This window comes from Prionailurus bengalensis, chromosome D3 (genome assembly GCF_016509475.1).
Source record: "Prionailurus bengalensis isolate Pbe53 chromosome D3, Fcat_Pben_1.1_paternal_pri, whole genome shotgun sequence".
NCBI classification, from domain to species: Eukaryota; Metazoa; Chordata; class Mammalia; order Carnivora; family Felidae; genus Prionailurus; species Prionailurus bengalensis.
Window position 1 is genome coordinate 26,386,499 of NC_057356.1, and position 19,428 is coordinate 26,405,926.

At 52.0% G+C, this 19,428-nt stretch overlaps 1 protein-coding gene across 2 annotated transcripts in view; it reads right to left on the reverse strand.

Annotated features, from left to right (window-relative positions):
* The window catches only part of MYO18B (myosin XVIIIB), a 258,283-nt gene that overhangs the window by 214,908 nt on the left and 23,947 nt on the right, over window positions 1-19,428 (reverse strand). For both annotated transcript variants that reach the window (XM_043558069.1, XM_043558070.1), the window contains exons 5-11: window positions 19,310-19,376; window positions 18,911-19,023; window positions 17,428-17,604; window positions 12,975-13,173; window positions 11,067-11,209; window positions 10,170-10,270; window positions 9,775-9,838 (exon numbers count right to left, since the gene is read on the reverse strand). In XM_043558069.1, coding sequence (XP_043414004.1) covers window positions 9,775-9,838; window positions 10,170-10,270; window positions 11,067-11,209; window positions 12,975-13,173; window positions 17,428-17,604; window positions 18,911-19,023; window positions 19,310-19,376 — 864 coding nt within the window. The remainder of the gene's footprint in view (window positions 1-9,774; window positions 9,839-10,169; window positions 10,271-11,066; window positions 11,210-12,974; window positions 13,174-17,427; window positions 17,605-18,910; window positions 19,024-19,309; window positions 19,377-19,428) is intronic.

A 19,428-nucleotide genomic window follows, 5' to 3' on the forward strand; every position in this document is an offset into this window, starting at 1 on the left:
CATAGAGGTTGTCCTAGAAGGCGAGACAACACTGAGGTTGGAGTTTGGAAGAGGCATAGGCGTCACTGACCGATTTAATGCAGTAAGTCCCTACAAGCAGAGGGAACAACGTGACCAAAGGAGATCTCGGGGGACAACAGGTGGTCAACTGAATGCGGGCACAGAAGCAGGTATTTTTGGAGGTGGGGCCGACAGAGAAGAGAGAAAGCTTGAGAAGCTGGCAGGTGTCACTTGGGATGGCCTCACGTATGATGTTAGAGGCACGGGCTCTGGATTCCAGCCAGGCCTGGCAAATACACACGCCTGTCTATACTCCTGGACCTGTGGCAGACATCATTAATCGATCGAGATGCCACAGCAAGCCAGCGAGTCCCCACTGTTTCCAGGACCCCACCCCCTGCAGCCGCCACCAACTGATCTGCCTCAACAACAGGAAGTGAAATCTGTATGATCTTGCCAGGGCAAGGGATGGGAAACTGCCCAAGGATTTTAAGCAGGAGGAAAGAGAAAGTGACATGATCAGATGTTTATGGGTTGTAGGGTGTTGTTTTTTTCTTTTTCAGATTTATGATCCCAATTATGTTTGATTGAATATTAAAATTAGCCTGAAACTCCTGCGTGCACACACACACCATCTGGCCGAGGAGACTCAGCCCAGAAACCTGATGGGTTGAGAGAAAGTGAGCTAGGGACAAGAATTCTTTTGTCACTAATCCACCAGCAGATAATGAGGAACTGATTTGCACTTGGCCCTCTTACAGAGCGTGGGTGATGAACTGCAGGCTGGTAAAGCTGGCAGGTTCTTAAATTTTGTGGAATCCAACGCCCAGAGAGGGGATAACACTTGCCCTAGGTCACACAGCAAATTAGCATCCGATACAGAACTAGGATCAGGCTTTTCTGACTCCCTGTCCAGGCCGCTTGTCCCCTCCACTCCAGCTACGTCTAACTAGCAAAGAAGGCTGCGAGAATCAGCAACCAACCGGGCCGACGTCAAAGCATGCAGTGACATTGAGAGATTCGCTGTGAAAATATTTCAATTAATAGCAAAAGCATGTTCCACTGATCCATCATATTTCTGGGCCACCACAGGACCACAAAATCCCTAGCAACCAGGAGCTCAACCTAGCAACCGCAGCTGCTCCACTGGAGCACACGGAGGGAAGGAAGGCATCTTACCAACATGTTCTCGGTTATTTATGAGATTTCAAAGCGGCACAGAAAGGACACCGAAAGGACAGTGGCAACACATTTATTATGGCTCCCACTGTCAGCTCTGAGCATTTGAATTTAAATTACAGGCGGACTCCATCATCTGCCACTTAGCTCATGCGAAAAGAAGGAGAAACTTTCCCCAAAGCTTAATCTGTTTCTCTTCCCCTCCCTCCCCACCGCCTCCCCCTCCACCGCCCACGTCTCTGTTGCAACAGAAAATAGAGAGAGGCAAATGTATATGTTTCTGATCCAAACAATTAGGATCAGGAAGATGTTTATAGTTGCTTAAATTTCCAGGGAGCCAAACACCTCTGCCTAATGCTGTCACGAAAGCCACCCCTTCCAGCAAGATCGTGAATGTGGAGATCAGCCCGCAGCCCAAATGTCTATCAACAGGAGACTGAGTACACTAAAGGGCAGTGTCGCAGGGAACTGCGGTGGAGTGCTACAAGGGAATGAAAAAGAACGAGCCACAGATCCGCGCATCCACGGGCACGAATCCCACAGACCACGTGAGCCAGAGAACCAAAGACTCTGCACTGTATGACTCCCTCTCCGTGAGGTTCAAGCATGAGCCGAGCCAACCTACAGTAAGAAAAGTCATTTTGGTAATGCTGGGACAGGAGGGACGGCCCTGATCGGAAAGAGACTCAAGGGAGCCTTCGTCACAAATGTTCCAGGTGTTGATCTGGGGTGTGGCTACGGGTGCATTTGAGAATATAGTCATCACTGGGGGGAGCCTGGGTGGCTCAGTCGGTTAAGTGTCTGACTTCGGCTCAGGTTATGATCTCGCAGTGTGTGAGTTCGAGCCCCACGTCACTGTAGAGCCTGCTTCAGATCCTCTGTCTCCCTCTCTCTCTCTGCCCCTCCCCTGCTCATTCTCTCTCTCTTTCTCTCTCTCTCTCAAATAAATAAACGACAAAAAGATAAAGAATATATTCATCACTGAGTTGGAGGCTTAAAATTAGTTGTCTCACCACAATTAAAAAAAAAATTAATAGGAAAAAAAATCAACTCACAAGACGCCCAGGGTTTATCTGATGCAAAGACTCAAGGTCAACCAAAGACTGCAGGTAATTTAGTGGGGGAAAAAAATCCAAAATGTTCTCTCCACATTAGACTGGGCTGTGCTTAGAGCACCCAGGAGATCCCTACAGTGCAGAGAGAGAGAGGCCAGGTTTGGATTTGGAGTCAGACAGAACTGGACGTTTCCATGACTCAATGCTCCCCAGCAGGGTGACTTTGTACAGATCTCCTGCCCTTGCACTGGGGCTCAGTTTCTGCTTCTGTAGAATGGAAATCGTAGCCTACCTTCCTCCGAGGGCCATTGTGAGGAATGAATGAGTCGTGTATGGAGCACCCAGCCCTGCACGCAATGGTGCCAAATAAATGCTGGTTCCCACACACCACTGCGTCTCTCTGGCCATGCCTTTGTCCAGACTGTTCCGCTTTCCGGGACACCTTTCCCCACCGCTGCCCAAGTGCATGCCCAACGCTCCACGGAAAGTGAACCAGGCGTGGCGCTGTCCTGGAGACAGGGGTGAGGGGGAGCGGGCTGGGAGACTCTGGGGAGGGTCAGAGGCTTCCAGAAAGTAGTGGTGCGTGAAGCAAACAGAATGAGTGAGGTGATGTGAGTACTGGGGTGGGGCAGGAAGAATTCCAAGCCTCCAGTCCTAGGAGCAGACCAAGAAGCTGGGTATGGCTCTGCCCATTCCACAGTTGCAAAACCCGAGGCTGAGAGGACATAAATGACCCAGGAGGGCACAGCGGGTCAGAACCCAGGGCACAGGATCTTCAGCCACGACACAGGGTTGACATTTACAAGCTGTGTGCTCTTAGGCAAGTAACCTCACCTCTCTGAGCCTGGTTACTACTCCTGAAATCAGATGTGATAATAATCCCTCACCTCAAAGGACCATTAGGAGGATTAAGGAAGTGGAGGCTCTGGGCAGAGCCCCCGGCAAGAGCGCACAATCCCCCATTTCTGTTTGGAGACCATTCCTCCACAGTTGACAACCGGGTCATAAAAAAATAAATGTGCCTCGGGCCAAAGCCCAGAAGGTAACAGCCAGAAGCCAACTGCTGGGAGGCAAAGATTATTATTATTATCACTGCTGCTGGGCACTTTTTAAAAAAAAAAAAATCAGGCTACGTTGCAAAAAAATAAATTACAGAGAAGAAGAGAATAATATGAAAGCTTTGTGATTTCAAATGGGTCCTGGTGCCCTGACTGATCTCAAATAAGTTCCATTTAAAAGCTGAAAGTGGCAGGCAGCAAGGGCACAGTGCAGGGACCAGGGGGTGGACACTGACAGCGAGCGGAGGCGCCACCGAGGGCCGGCACCACCCGCGGGTCTCGGCGCTTTCCCCCCTGAGCACCTGCTCCAGCCGACTGCCCCCCTTCCCCCTGCACCTCATCCTGTACTCTTCACCTGCACTGTTTGAGGTCTCTCCACCTTCACCTTTGCATCAGGTGCTCCCTGGAGCAGGAACGCTGGCCTCAGTGCACCTGCCCGACTTCCCTCTCACCTCCTCTGGGCAGCCTTCCTTGATATGCCTCTACCCCTGCAGCCTGGTCTCAGCCCACACACACCTCTATTCAAGCACCTATCATTCTGGCTTCGAATGGTCTGCAATATGGCCGTGGCAGCCCCCACCTGCCTCCTAACATATGGGCTCCTTGTGCCTGAGACCCAGCTGAGTTATCTCTCTGTGCCGGTGCCTGGGATGTAACGAGATCAGTAAATATCCATTGAGGAGTGAATGTCAATAAGCTGCCAGTTACTGTCCCTGAATGAGGGCCATTGATGCCGAGGTTGAGTTTGTCCACCTACTGAGCCAGGCCCACGGCGCTGCTAATCCCATATTCAAGGACCCCAGAGGCCAGGCTGGCTGAGGAAGGAGAGCCTCAAACTCGCGAATTCCCTTCTCTGGGGTACTCTGTGCCTCCCAGCAAACGACCCCAGCTCCCAGGATCCAGGCAATGGAGCCAAGGAAACATACAAGGTCTCCACAGCCCATGCCTTTAAAGACACGGCGGGCTAAATTCAAGTGTAATTAATGCAGTTCTGCTACTGCGGCAGGAAAATTGAGAAAAGTTTAGCCAAGTTGCGGTGAGTGGGGTCCGCTCGTTCATTTATTCACTCAACAAACATTTGTGGAGCACTTGCTGTGTGCCTGGCTCAGCGTTAGGCATTGTGAAATACACGAGCAGTGAACAGGACACAGAAGACCCTCATCTTCTTGGACCTTAGGGTGGTAGGCAGATCGATAATAAGCAAACAAAGAGTGTCAAAGACAATGAGAGATTGTTATCAAGACCACACACACACACACACACACACACACACACACATTAAAAGGAGGTCTCTCCCTGGACAGAGGACTGGGAAGCTGGGGACACTCACGCTGGCACAAAAGCCCAGGACAGATGCACAAAGGTGTTTATCATCTCCTTATTGAGAGCTACCAAAAGAGTTGAGAACCTTTTCAGTAAATGGACAACATTCGAGAAACAGTTTGGGGAATCATGACTCCACTCTGAACATCTGGTCATGAAAAGCATTGTTCGTGAAAGTGTTAATGACCTCCAGTTTGTTACGAACTGTACAAAATATTCATAGAAGACAGACTGAGCCAGGCAGGTGCCCCTAAAAATAATGTCGTATTAAAAATGTAGACCAAGGGGGCGCCTGGGTGGCTCAGTCAGTTAAGCATCTGACTTCAGCTCAGGCCATGATCTCACAGTTCATGAGTTCAAGCCCTGAGTCAGGCTGTCTGCTGTCAGCATAGAGCCCAGTTGGGATTATCTCTCCCTCTCTCTCTGCCCATCCCCCACTTTTCTCTCTCTGTCTCTCAAAAATAAATAAACATTAAAAAAATTTAATACACACACACACACACACACACACACATACATACACCAGGGAATAGACATAAGGCCAATGAGACAAAAAAAACATGGGGTGTACTGCTAAGAAGCATGGATTGGGGGGCTCGCAGGCCACTGAGGCCTTGCCCCCCCCAACTGGTCCAGCGCTGCCATACAAGGTAACAGTGAAGAATGCCAATAAATCATAATCATAAAAGCTAAGAGTCCGAGCACTTGGTAGGCTGTATCTCATTTAACCTGGGAGCCAGGGGGAATATCAGCATCCCGGTTTTACCAGTGAGGAAATTGAGGCCCACGGAAATGGAGTCACCTTCCATAAGGCCACCCGACGGCTGCTGGGGTTCGCACCTGGATTTGTCAGACTCCAGAACCCATTTCTTAACCGTTGTCATCAATGAATTCTCAGGGGACAACGAAAGCGACGGTTACAGATAAAGACGAAGCATGCCTGATCAGAGCAACAAGACTGGCGAGGAGGAGGAGGAGGAAGGCTCGGCCAGGGATGAACTGGGCTCTAGAGCTGCCAGGTGAAAGGCAGGACACATAGTTCAACTGGAATCTCTGATGAACGATGGGTACTGTTCTAGTATAAGTACATTTCCCTACAACGTCTGGCGGAGCAGGGATGCGGGACTCACTACCCCTGTCCATCCTCACTGGGCACTCTCTGGGCTCACCTCCTCCAGGCAGCCCTCTCTGATATGACCCCAACCCTCCAGGCCTGCCCACGCAGTATTTGGGGCAGAATTATACTAAACAAATTATTCCACTTTTATCTGAAATTCAGACTTCACTGGACAACCTGTGGGTTGTTTTTTTTTTTTTTTTTTTTTAAGTTTCACTGAGTTCTAATGACAGATAAAAATGACACCTTGTTAGGTGTGCAATGTGATGATTTGATAGAAGCATGTTCTGAAATGATGGCCGCAATGAAGTTAATTAATGCATCCATCACTCCACGTAGTTACCGTTTTTTGCATGTGGTGAGAACACGTAAGATCCACTCTCCTAAGAAATCTGACGTACAGAACAAACACTGTCTTTACCTACAGTCACCTTGCTGTACATTGGGTCTGTTTTGAGATACAGAAGTTCTAGGCATGCTGCATTTCTATTAGCTCCGTCTGGCAGCTTTGGGAGCTTGTACGTAGCAACTCCCATGCTTGGGGGGACTTCCCGACCACCAAGTTCCCTTACGGAGGCAGTCCCGGGACCACCCAACCCCAGATAACTCGCCCAGGCTGGCATGGAGGACCGGTGACTTTTCAGACTTTATTTTTGCTCTTAGCACACTGAGAAAACCTTCCCTGGATACCTGCCAGGTAGCGGGGAGAGAACAAAGGCTGCCCCCACCCGTTCCCACAAATCAACTGGACTAAAAAAAAAAACAAAAACAAAAACACCCCCCAGAAACACAAAAGAAGAAAACTACTTCAAAAGCCTCCCTGACACGGATTCCCCGCTGTGACCCATTCTCGTGTGCGGACTGTTAACAAAAATTCAGGCTGGGGAGAGCTCACAGGGACCCCGCTGGGGCCCTTCTCCTCCAAAACAACAACCTTCTTGCAGACTCCCATGGATCCACTTGGCCAGATTTCATTTAAACAGACGGGAAGACGCAGGGCTGGATGAGACTCTCATCCTGTGCTGTCACGGTCAAGGGCTGGGATCCTAATAGTCCCCAGTCACGGGGGATGAAAGAAAGCCATACCGCGGGTGCCCGCCAGTGACACGGGGTGTCAGAAGAAGAGTGGATTAGCCCCCAGAACGTAAGGATGGAATCGCTGTGCGGCTCCTGAGTTGTTCACTGAGCTACACATCCAGCTCTTGATCTCGGCTCAGGTCGCGATCTCATGGTTCGTGAGTTCTGGCCCCGCATCAGTCTCTGCACTGACAGCACAAAGCCTGCTTGGGATTCTCTCTCTCCCTCTCCGTCTCTGCCCCTCCCCTCATCTCTCTCTCTCCCCCTCTCTCTCTCTCAAAATAAATAAATCAACTTAAAAAAAAAAACAAAGAGGGAATAGCCGTATCATCTTACTCCTACTGCAGAAATAAACTCTATGTCAGTGGTTCTTAGAGCAGGGGCGCGGTCCCTGGACCAGCAACATCAACATCACCTGGGAGCTTCTGAGGAATGCAGACTCCCAGGCCCTGCCCCAGACCTGCTGAATCAGCAGCTCTGTGGAGGGTCCCTAGCAGTGTGTGTGTGTGTGTGTGTGTGTGTGTGTGTGAACAGCTTTATCAAGGTATAATTGACAAAGAATAAACTATTCCTCTTTAAAAGGTACAGAGGCACCTTGGGGGCGCCCTGGTGGCTCAGTCATTTGAGCGACCGACTTCGGCTCAGGTCATGATCTCGCGGTTCGTGGGTTCAAGCCCCGCATCAGGTTCTGTGCCGACAGCTCAGAACCTGGAGCCTGCTTCAGATTCTGTCTCTCTCTCTCTCTCTCTCTCTCTGCCCCTCCCCCACCCATTCTCTGTCCGTCTGTCTCTCAAAAATAAGTAAACATTAAAACTCTTTTAAATAAAAATTAAAAAATAAATAAACTTGATAAGCTTTGATGTGTACACATATGAAACTATTGCCACAATGAAGACAACATCCATACCACGGTCCAGAAGTTTCCTTTTATAAATCCTCTCTCCCCTCCTCCTGCCCATACCCAATGCCCAGGCAACCATTGCCCTGTTTTCTGCCACTGTGGGTTAGTTTGCAATTCCTCGAGCGTCACATATGTGGGCTCATACAGTTAGTCTCTCTTTCATCTGAGAGCTTTCACTCAGCGTAATGATTTTGAGCCATCGCCCCCTTGTATACGCCAGCCTCTCGTTCACTTTCACGGCTATTATGCCACCTTTATGGGTACTCTACACCCATGCCCCTGTTATTACAAATGAAACTACGAACTGTCACATAAACACCTTTGTCTGAACATGCACCTTTATTTTCCTGCATCAAAAGCCCAGAGTAGACTAGCGTATTATCGAGAAGGTGAACATGTACCTTTTGTAAGAAACTGTTTTCCCAAACAGGTGTGCTGTCTCACATCCCCACCAGCCGGGTGTGAGAGCTCCAGCGGCCCCAGTTCTCACCAGCACGTGGTGTGACCAATCTTTTCAACTGCAGATAATTCGGTGATTGTGTAGTGGCAGGGTGCTGTGTTTTACTTGGAATTTCTTTACTGATGTGGAGCATGTTTTTGTGTGCGTTATCGACCATGCACGTGTCTTCTTTGGCAAAGTGTATGTTGGAATCTTTTGCCCACCTTCTTTGTCAGGTTGCATTTATGAGTTTAGAGAGTCGTCTATATAGTCTGGATTCAAAACTTCATCAGATAGGTGATTTGAAAATATTTTTTCCCCAGTCTGTGGCTTGTATTTTCATATTAACGGTGCCTTTCAAAGAGCGGAAGTTCTTGGGGCACCTGGGTGGCTCAGTCGGTTAAGCGTCCAAATCTTGATTTTGGCTCAGGTCATGATCTCACGGTTCCTGGGTTCGAGCCCCACATCGGGATCTACGCTGACAGTAAGGAGCCTGCTTGGGATTCTCTCTCCTTCTGTCTCTGCCCTTCCCCTGCTCACACTCACTCTCTCTCTCTCTCTCTCAAAATAAATAAATAAACCTTTTTTTAAAAAAAGCAGAAGTTTTTTAATTTTGATGAAATGCAATTTCTCTATTTGTCCTCTTATAACCTGTGCATTTGGTGTCACATCTGAAAAACCTTCACCTAAAACAAAGTTGGAGAAATTTTCCCCTTGTTTTCTTGTAGAAATTTCATGGTTTTAGGTTTTACATTTGGGCCTATACTCCATTCTTTGTTAATTTCTGTCTGGTGCGAGGTTGTCTATTGCAATTCATTCTGGACCTGAAGATACCCCATAATTCCAGCACTCTTTCTTTCCCGGATCATATGTTTGTTGAAAGGCTTGGGTGTGGAAATCATCGCCCCTCCCTTACATGGTGAACTCCTATTCGTTCCTCAAAACCCAGTCAAATGTCACCCTAGCTAGGAAGCCTTCTCTGTCTGAGACCAAGTAGCTCTTTCAACTGTCCTTTGTGCCCACGGCATCTTGTGCAACCCCTGCCACATTTATAGCCCACATGACTGCGTTAATGCCCATATCGTCTCTCCTGATGGAGTAAAACCCCACGGATGGAGGCCATAACCCCAGCACTTGGCACAGGCCTGGCACGGGAGCTGGTGGTGGGTGTAGTGGGGTGGGGAGTGACTCAGAAAACAATTGTTGAGGTATAAACAAAAGAATAAAAGAGTAAACAAACAAGCAAACACCTGGCCTTTTTGAAGTGGACTCCATCTCTCAAAGTCTGCTCACAGACCACGTCTTCCGGGAAAGCCACCCCTGACCGCACCTACCCACCTGAATCACCAATAATACGGCCTGGGATCACGTGTCTAGTAAATATCAGGGCCAGGATTTGAGGCAAGAGCCCACACTCTTACCTCTCTGCGTCCCACCTCCTGCTTCCCTTTATGTGTGCGAGTCTCAGACACCCTACAAGCCCAGGCCCGCCCCCATGGCCAGTCCTTGCCAGCCAGCAACCCCACTGGTAAAGGAAAAGAGTTGCACAGGGAACCCTGCATCACCCTCGCATCCTCTGTCCCCTGGTCACATCCACACACAGCCCAGAAGGACCTTCTCCTTACCTTAGGCCACACGCCCATGCCGAAGGAGCTGCTGTCTGCCGTCTGGTGTAGGTATAGCTCTGTCCTGGAAGCAGAGAAGGGACAGAAGTAAGGGAAGGACCGCCCACATCAGCGACCTGGCAGATCGAGGGGACATCGTGACACAGGGCTCCACCCCGTGGCCCGGACGGTCCCATTGCCGGCCCCAGGCCCGTTTCTGGAATATCCCTCACTCACTGCCCGTCCATGGCTCTTTCCTAAGTGTTTTCTGGCACAAAGAATCACAAACTAAACCCAGGGGAGTGGGTCTGCCTCCAGGTTTTCTGCTAATGGGCTGTGTGAACTCGCTCCTGGGTAATATTAGAAGTGTCAGTCTGAATGAGTCCTTGCCGTCTGCTGAGGTCTCCGTCACTCACCTGAGATCCAGGTCTAACCCAGCTAGCATCTGGGAGAAAACCTCAAAATTGCCTTCCCCTTCTGGCTGTCGGGCCACGTGGCTCTTCTCCAAGAGCATCGTCTGCAATGGGAGTGGACGGGACACGGTCAGCCGGGTGGCCAGCTACCCAGAGGGCCTGTTGGGGTGTCCCCCGCCCCGATGCACTCTTTGGGGCCACGGCTCAGGTCCACGCTCTGCCAGACACGTCCGCATCGAAACTGCTCATTTATCTCGCTGATCCAGAGCCCATCCAGGGACTCAACTGACACAACAGACTCATTCCGGTGAAAGCATCCGAAGGTAATCACAATCAACCAGAGCCACTCTCCAACATATTCTTATTTAACAGAAGCTTACTAAGCTGCCCCAAGTGGTGATTGATGGTAGAATTGCAGGGCCGGGACAGAAGAGGGACTTCTGGGCACCGAGGAGTTTTCCTGGAGCCTGGACGTCATCCCGGCTCAATGTACAAACGACCCTTCTAACAACCTAATCCTATTTTCTGCCTAAACAGCCTGTTTGAGGTTCAGGGAATCGGCACGGGTGATTGTGGAGATAGGAACAAACAAGCCATGTGTTGGTTACACGCGGACGTTCGCGGAAGGCCAGCGAGCGTCTGTTTGATTTCAGCTTATGCTTTTAACACCCAGCTAATGAGCAGCTGAGGTATGTATTTACTCATGAATAGTTCATCCCCGTGACATTCCGAGGTGCAGACAGGCTGGCGATGGTCCGGGGCGCTGAGTGCGTCGGGGAGGAGGTGGCCACCGCCGGGGGAGCCACAACCACTTAGACACATTCCAGGGTCCCGGGGGAATATGCGGCCTCTGCTGAGTGGACCTGGGGACGCTGCAGCACGTCCTCCCAGAGCACTCACCTGGAGCTGAGCGGCCGTGACTTTCCCCGTGGCATTGAAATCGAGCGACATCACCATGGCAAACCGGGTGGCATTGCAGCTATGGCCGGTGGGCACAGAGCCAAAAGCCCGGAGGACGGTGAAGGTAGCTCGGATCTTCTCCACTGTTGGGGGCACGGGGCAGCGAGTCACCCATGGCCCTGGAGCTGCCACCCCCACCTCTCACAGGACCACCTTCCCCACTGGCACCTGCACTGGTCCAAGCCCATCTGTTCCCAACACCCCCAGCAGGCTCCCCGCCACCCCCACCCCCAACTCTGCACTAGACCACACACATTTCACTGCTGCCCTGGCTGTGTACTGCAAGCCTTTCCTGACTCCCACCCTCAAGTACACGCACTCACGGCAGAGCTACATTTGGGGAGAGCCAAGACTGGTGCCTCTCCCCGCTGTATCCCCAGGCCCTCCCAGGGGTTAGGTGGAGAATAGGTGATCAATAAAGCTCTAGAATAACCCCAGCAAATCAGCAGCACACACGGTGGTTAAGGGAATTTGAACATGGGCTCTGCCTTTGCTAGTTAGCTCATTTGGGGCAAATCAGTTAACCTCTCATGGCCTAGGCTATGTATTGCCCCCAAGAGGGCAAAAGCTGATTCTTGTGGGTAGGGGGGATTTTGTTTTCTTATGTATAAAGGACAGATGTGCATAAACTGCATGAAGAGATCATGGTATATCTATGGCAGTAAAATTTCACAGTGGGGGATGATTGGGGGTGGGGGGTGTCTGAGAAAGCTCCTTAGGGGGGCAAAAGTGAAAGAAGCATTAAGAACACGGGCCCAGGGGTTATAGCTCCAAAGCCAGACTGTCTGGGTTGGACTCTCAGCTCTAGGATGTTTTAGTTGTGTGGCCTAGGGCAAGCGAGTTAACCTGAGTCTTAATGTCCTCATCTATAACGTTTGAATAATAATATCTACCTTATAGAACTGTTTTAAATAATAAATGAGTTAATATGCTTGGAATAGGGCTCAGCATGTAAGTCCTCAGCAAATGTTTACTATGGTTATTATTATTATTATTAATTGGCACGTTTTAAAGCCTAGTTCAAACATCATTTCCTTTTTTTTTAAATTTTTTAAGTCTTATTTATTTACCTTGGGGGCGGTGGGGAAGAGCATGAGCAGGAGAGGGGCAGGGAGAAAGAGGAAGGGAGAGAATCCCAAGCCTGCTCTGCTCCGTAAGCATGGACGGAGCCCGAGGCAGGGCTTGAACTCATGAGTGGCAAGATCATGACCTGAGCTGAAATCAAGAGTCGGACGTTTAACCAACTGAGCCACCCAGGCAGACATCACGTCTTCGAGGAAGCCCCCCGAACTCCTCTCCTCCGAGCTCCCCGTGACTCTCTCCTAACCAACTCTGCCAGCCCTTTGTGCAGAGCACTGGAGTTTGGCACATATGTGAAGTTCAGTTTCCTTTCTGGCTGTCGACTCCTCATGAGCATAGGCCCTGCCCTTCTGTCTTTACCTACTGGGTCCTCTGTACGGTGCAGCAGGTTGTGCACCGCACAAGGACACCATGTCGAAGGGACACGCTGTTTACATCATACAAGTACAGGTTTGTATATCTGTCAGGACGGTTTCCCAGAACATGGCGGTCAAGGGTATGGTTCTGACAATGTCAGTGCATGATGATTGCTCTGCAGGCAGCTGTGGATGTCTTGAGGAAGGAGTACCTTTTTCTAACTTGCACAGAGGCATGCAATGAACTATGGGTGGCCCTGCCTAGAAAGAAGCAAGCACAGAGTCTGCACATGGGTGCTCAGTGAATGCTAGCTGAATGGGTACAAGGAGAAGCAACCCAACGTCCCCTCCAACTCTCCCCACCCTCCCCCACAGCCCGCCCCCAACACATGCCACCTGGAGACCACTGTACCTGAGACCCTGCCATCCACACTGCCTGCCATCGTCACCAGGTGCTCCAGGACCTGCTCGCAACAGGTGGTCTTCCCAGCACCGCTGCGCCCCAGGGCCACGATGCTCTGGTCCCTCCGCTGGCTCAGCAGCGCCCAGTATGCCCGCTGGGCCAGGGAGCCAACGTGAGCCGGCAGGCCATCCCGGCGGCGCCTGGGCACCTGCAGGAAGACGATCCTCGACATCGGTCTTCCCACCCAAGGCGGTGTCCCACCCCAGCCTCGAGCCCAGCCCACCCCTGCCTGTCATCCTACCCCAACCTTATCAGACAAGTCGAATTTTACTGGGAAAAGCCCAGCCTTTGGGTCTACTCCTGCCCCTGGCTCACCGTGAGCCCTTGGACCACCTCTGGGTCTACTCTGAACCTGGGTCTCCTCTTTAACCCCTAAGAGGCTTGTGTTAGCTCATTATTGGATAGTACTTGCCCGGAATGAGGCAGCTGGATAGACTGGCAAGATTGATTAGTGATGTCTGCCATGGAAACAGAACGAAGCACAGGGTAGATGGTGGTACATATGCCACGCATTGGCCATGACAGTTTTAGGTAATACCTGAGGACTTCCACTCCATTCATCCATTCATTTATTCTTCATTCAATACACAAAATATTATTGCGGGCACAGCGCTACACAAAACGGATAAAGGGAATCCCTACCAACCATGAGGAGATACCATTGTATACATATTAGATGGCTAAAAACAGGTTTTAAATTTTTGTAACACTCACTACCAAGGTGTGGCGAAGGCACAGAGTGACTGGAATGCCCATGCAATGCTGGTAAGAAGGACAAATGACACAGTCGCTCTGGGAAACAGTGAGAGGTACATTCATCATACAACCTGGCAATCCCATTCTTAGGTATTTACCCAAGAGAAATGAGCCGTTATGTCCACACACACACACACAAAAAACAACCTTCAATGTCACTGGTCCTATTAAATATATATTCAAAGTCATCGAAAACTAGAAACAACCCAAATGCCTTGTAACTAGTGAACGAAGGTAACCAAACATCGTGGTTTTAGCACTGAAGGTCCCATATCCCGGGAAACCCCTCTAACTGGGAAAACTGGGACAACTGGTCACCTTATTGAATGCATAAACCAGGGCACGCCGCATACAATAAATGGCCAATCGCTGCTGTAATAGGGGTGAGTGTCGAACGAACGCATCGTGGCAAGTGGAAGAAGCCGATTCAAAGGTTACCTGCCGTATGATTCCAATTACGTGACTTTTTCAGAAAAGGCCAAAGTATAGGGACAAAAAGAACAGATCAGTGGCTGCCAAGGGCAGGACCCGGGAGGCGGGCGGGGTGACAACCAAGGTTCCAGAGAACTTCTAGGGGGCAATGGCATGGGAACAGTCCTGTAATTCACGGTGGAGGGTGTTGCATAACGGTACGCGTTTGTCAGAAACTTACAGGACTGTCCGCTAAAAGGGGTGAATCGAACCAACTGCAAATCATACCTTAATAACTCTGCCTTAAAACAGCCCTGCCTACGGAGTCGAGCCTGCTTTCTGTTGCGAAGAGACAGATGAGAAGCAAACGAAAGAATGAAACTATCCGGAGACATTTTAAAGCCTGAATGAGATCACCAAGGAAGGGGGTATTTAAAGAGGAGGGAAGAGGTATGGGGGGGCAGGGCAACCGCCTTGGAGAGGTCAGGGAGACCCGCAAAGGAGGCTGAGGAGGAGAGGCCAGTGGGACAGACGGAAAAGCAGGACAGGGAGTCCTGGGAGCATTTGCAGGAGGAGCTTGGCCACACCAAACGCTATACTGAGGGTCAAGTCAGGGGAAATCAGAGACTTGAACATTTGGCAAATGAGTTTGGCAGCGTGGAAACCACCGGTGACCTTGACGAAAGTCTGCTTAGCGTGGCCTTGGGGTAGAAGGGAGGAGGGCACCTGGAGACAGAGTGGTCAGTGGAGGGGCACCAAGGTGGGCAGGGCAGCCGGCCCGGCCAGACGAGGACATCCAAATGTCCGGGAGTGATAAGCAGGCGACGACTGGGCCCAGAAAGGCCCCACCTGCCCTCTTCCGTGCCTTAGCAGGGCCAGGGGCACAAACCTCAGAATGGCGGCTTTTCCCCCAGCCTGCACCTCCTGCCTGGGGCTCAGGGCCGCCCTTCCTGCCCGAGACGTCCCGCAACAATAATGAATCCCTGTCCTGACACAAAACACAAGGTTCCAGGGCTCGGGAGGACCCCAAAGCTGGTCAAAGTGGGACCAGCCCCCACGCTGGCTGGACACAGCCTTAGGGCATGCAGCAGAGGCAGAGGGTCCTGGGGTCTGAGCCCTGGAGCCACCTCCCACTCTGGGAACACTGAGGTCCAGGGGACAGGCCGTCCCATCTGTCAATCTCCCCAGCGGGCCAGAAGGGAAAAGGGGAATCCTTCAAACCCAGGCCCCTGTGCACACATACAGGTGCATGCGTGCACACGTGCCTTGCTTGTACGCACACACGCGTGCTCACAGGCACGCACCCAAGAGTCGCAGAGGCCCCAGCGACTCAGAGCTGTACCTGTCTATACCCCACACATTCACACCCGTGCTCACAGCCACGCAGACCTGCACCCCCAGGCACACACCCAGCTCCCAGCCGCCGCCAGGTGGGCCAGGCTCCCAGTGAGAGAAGCCCCCAGCCCAGCCCCAGGTCCCACCAAGTCCGGCTTCAAGATGCCATCGCAGGTCTATGCTCCCACCTGGTGGCCATTTGAGGAGCCAGACGTGACTCAGCCAAAGCGTATAGAAGGTGGTTTCGGGTTTGGGTGTGGGAAGCTGGATGCTTTGAGGGGTTACAGGGGGCTTGGGGGATCACCTCACTCAAATTCTTTGTTACAGGGCGTATTCCAGCTCCTGGACATCCCAGGCTCTGCAACGGATGCCTCAATCCAGGATGGCCGGTGAGAAGCCGGCCTTACCGTAGGAGTCTGTGCTAAATCTCCCTCCCCGGGGGCTTTGAAGGAGCAAGACAAGTGACCCGGCATCTTGGAAGGCTCAGCGGCCTTGGGCTGCAGTAGCCCGAATGTAGCCCTCACAGCAAGGGAGGGGCGAGAGCAGGTGCCCTTATGGACAGCCAGGTTGGGCAGGAAGCAACGGGGGAGGGGGGTGTCCTGGAGAAGAGAAGTCTTAGAGGCAGACTCAGAGCCACTGTCCCTTTCTAAATGGACCTTAGCCTCATTTGGGGGCTACGGATGGGTTTGCCCCATGGTACTCCAGAGGGCGAGATGCAGCTTTTCATCCCCAATTGGCGGATGAGAACGCTGAGGCCAGAGAGGTGTCGTGGTCTTTCCAAGGCACTCGAGGGGCATCAGCAGCGGCTCCAAAGGCCTGCGACTTCCCCAGTCCTCCCAGCAGCACCTCCGTCAGGCCTCCCTGCCTCCTCTTTTGCCCGCTTTCCCCTATCCACCCAGGAGCCCAGGGGAGCCCTTTCCAGCACACATCAGACCATCTCACCCCTCTGCCGAAGATCCCCCGAAGCTGGCATCATGCTCGGAGCAACAGCCAGGAACATCATGACCACATAGAAGACCTGCTGCGATCCAGACCCCACTTGTCCTGGCCTCCTCACTGTCTCCTCCACACCAGCTGCTCTCCCCACTGTTATCTTTATTACTGGGGGCCTGTCTTCCCCCTCGAGAATGGAACGCCCACCGGGGCAGGCTTATCGGTCTTCCTCCCTGCTCTTTCCTCCATGCGGGGCATAGAGGAGACCCTCTTGTCAGTATCTCAATCAATGGGACCAATGAATGGGATCAAAGAGAGAATCCAGCTCGAACGGCTCAGTCGTGGCTGCAGGACCCGCCACCAGGTGGCGCTGAGAGATCTCCTTTGCTTTGTCTTGACACAAACTGGCCATTTCCACACTTGGCAGGGAAAAAAAATTAAACAAACAACAGAAGGGAGGCTTCTGTTTCCCGAGGTATGTGGGTGTCTGGGACTCTCGAGTAGGCAGTATGGGGTTCAGAGCACAGAAAGGCTGGTGGCCTGGGTTTTACCCCCGCTGTCCCCCTTGCTGAACACAAGGGCTGGCCCCAGAACACCTCATCTGTAAAACGGGGCTAGGAGAGGGCCCGATCTTTCCAGGTGGGTGTGAGCATTAGTTGAGATGATATGTAAGGTGCTAGAAGCAGTGGCTGGTGCAGAAATGATATTTGCTCAATATCTTCTCATTATTATTGTGTGTAACGCCCCTGTTATTTCTATCCATGACTCAAGGTCCCCCTCGATGGAGGGGGGAATCACGTGGTCCTCGATGCCCCCGCAATGCCCACAATACCCCAGACCTTTTTATCTGGCAGGATGCTACTCACAGACAGGTTTGCAGGGGGCTTTGGCTGCCCTGCTCTCCCCTGAGAGGCACAGGGGACGCCCCACCGCCGCGGCGAGCACATGTTCCCATGGTCCCCCTCACCTTGCCTGCAGAGGGCGCCGGGGGCCTCCGGGGCTGGAGGGCGATCAGGTCTGGCCCGGTGAAGGTGTGGGGCAGCTGAGCCCGGTAGCGGTGCAGAAGCGTGTTCAGGACACTTGATTCGTTGACACTGACCAGGGAGGCCAGGTCCTCAGCCTGGTCCAGCTCGGGGGGGTTGGCCTGTGAAGCATCACACAAAGTGTCCTCTGGCCTCCTGGGCCTCCATACCAGCACCACCACCCGTACGCGTGCACACACGCACACACATACACACACACACACACACACACAGCCCCAGTGACCTCTTTTGGGAGAGCTATTTGCCACAGACCAGGACAGAACACAAAGACTCTGGAGAGAGAGAAACAAATCCGTATAAAACTCGTTTGCCCTTTGCATAGCCTGAGAGCCACCTGTCTCTCTCTCTCTCTCTTTCTCTCTCTCTCTCTCTCTCTCATTAATTTATTTGGAGAGAGAGAGAGAGAGAAGAGGGGAGGAGCAGAAAGAGAGGGAGGGAGAGAATCCCAAGCAGGCTCCATGACGTCAGCACAGAGCCCAACGCAGGGCTCAATCTCACAAACCGTGAGATCATGACCTGAGCCGAAACCAAGAGTCAGACGCTTGACTAACTGAGCCACCCAGGCGCCCCTGCCACCTGTCTCTTCACACCGGTCCTCCCTCCTGAACTCACTGCCCCAGGAGGGGACAGATTCCTGAGACGGACACAGCAAGATTCAGAGAGCCTTCTCAAACACTGTGAGAAGGGTGGTGTTCTAGAGTGGCTGTTGCCTCCTCTCTGGGTCTTGCCAGGGAGCTCTACACGTGTTCTGTGACCCTCGAGGGTGAAGGCCAATGGCCAAACAGCCCCATTTCTCTGACAGCCCATCGTGCACTGATCCCTTGGAAATATGCCCAAACTCTTCCAGAAGCGAGGAATGATTGCAGCTTCTCCTTGGGACGTCCCTTCTAAAAGCCTTCCTACCATTCTTTCCAGCCTCAAGGAGTTTTCAGGGCCTACTGCTCTGGGGTTTGGGCCAAGCCTGAGCTCTCTCGTGGGTCAGCCTTTTTGTCAAGGACACAAGCCCACCGCAATAAAACCCCAAACAATAGTCCATCGAAACCTCGGCTACCGTTGATGACAAGCTGCAAATTTGGCTCTGAATCCCCTGGCAGCCAGGGTGAAAAGGGAAACCCGCCCTGTGGCATGATCTGCAATGTCAGTAAAATGAAAAGCGGTCACGTTCCTGGATCGGGCAGAACGACAAACATGTTTGTGAATGTGTCTGTATCAAGAGAACCCCGAGAGAGAGAAATGACCTCCTGACGATACGCCTCCAGCAGAGCAGTGAGTTCCAAGATGGCCTTCCTTACAACTCCCTCCAGGGCATCAAGCCAAAGCAGCCTGTGCAGTCAAGTGCAAGGAAATCTCTTGCAAGGGTGGGGAAAGACGGTGCGGGGCAGGCGGGGAGAAAGACGGAGGGCTCACCCTATGAACACACTCCTCGTCCACCTCAGTCACGGTTTTGTCAGCATCGATGCAAACTCGCACCCTTCCTGCCGGCAGGTCGGCTGTTCCCTCATCCGGCTTCAGGACAGTTGCTGATGATAGCCCCGAGAGACAGAGAGAGAGAGAGAGAGAGACCCAGAATCTGAAGCTGAGCTGTCAGAACAGAGTCCAACGTGGGGCTCGAACCCATGCACTGTGAGATCGTGATTTGAGCCAAAGTCGGACGTTTAACCAAATGAGCCACCCAAGTGCCCCATGGACGCGGCATGCCCCTCACCCTTCCCCCCAGACTCTGATCTGGCAAATACGGCCAGCAACAGAGGGGGTGCAGGAAGAAAAGACTTAGACCCTCCCAGATGGGCTAACACCCCTAATTACCAAGAGTAAATCCATCCTTCTGAACCAGCCACACTTTCTCTGCCTCGTACCATCTGTCCTCAGGAGCCTGACAGCAAAGATCACATGAATCAGGTGACCAGGGGACGCTGCCCTCCCTC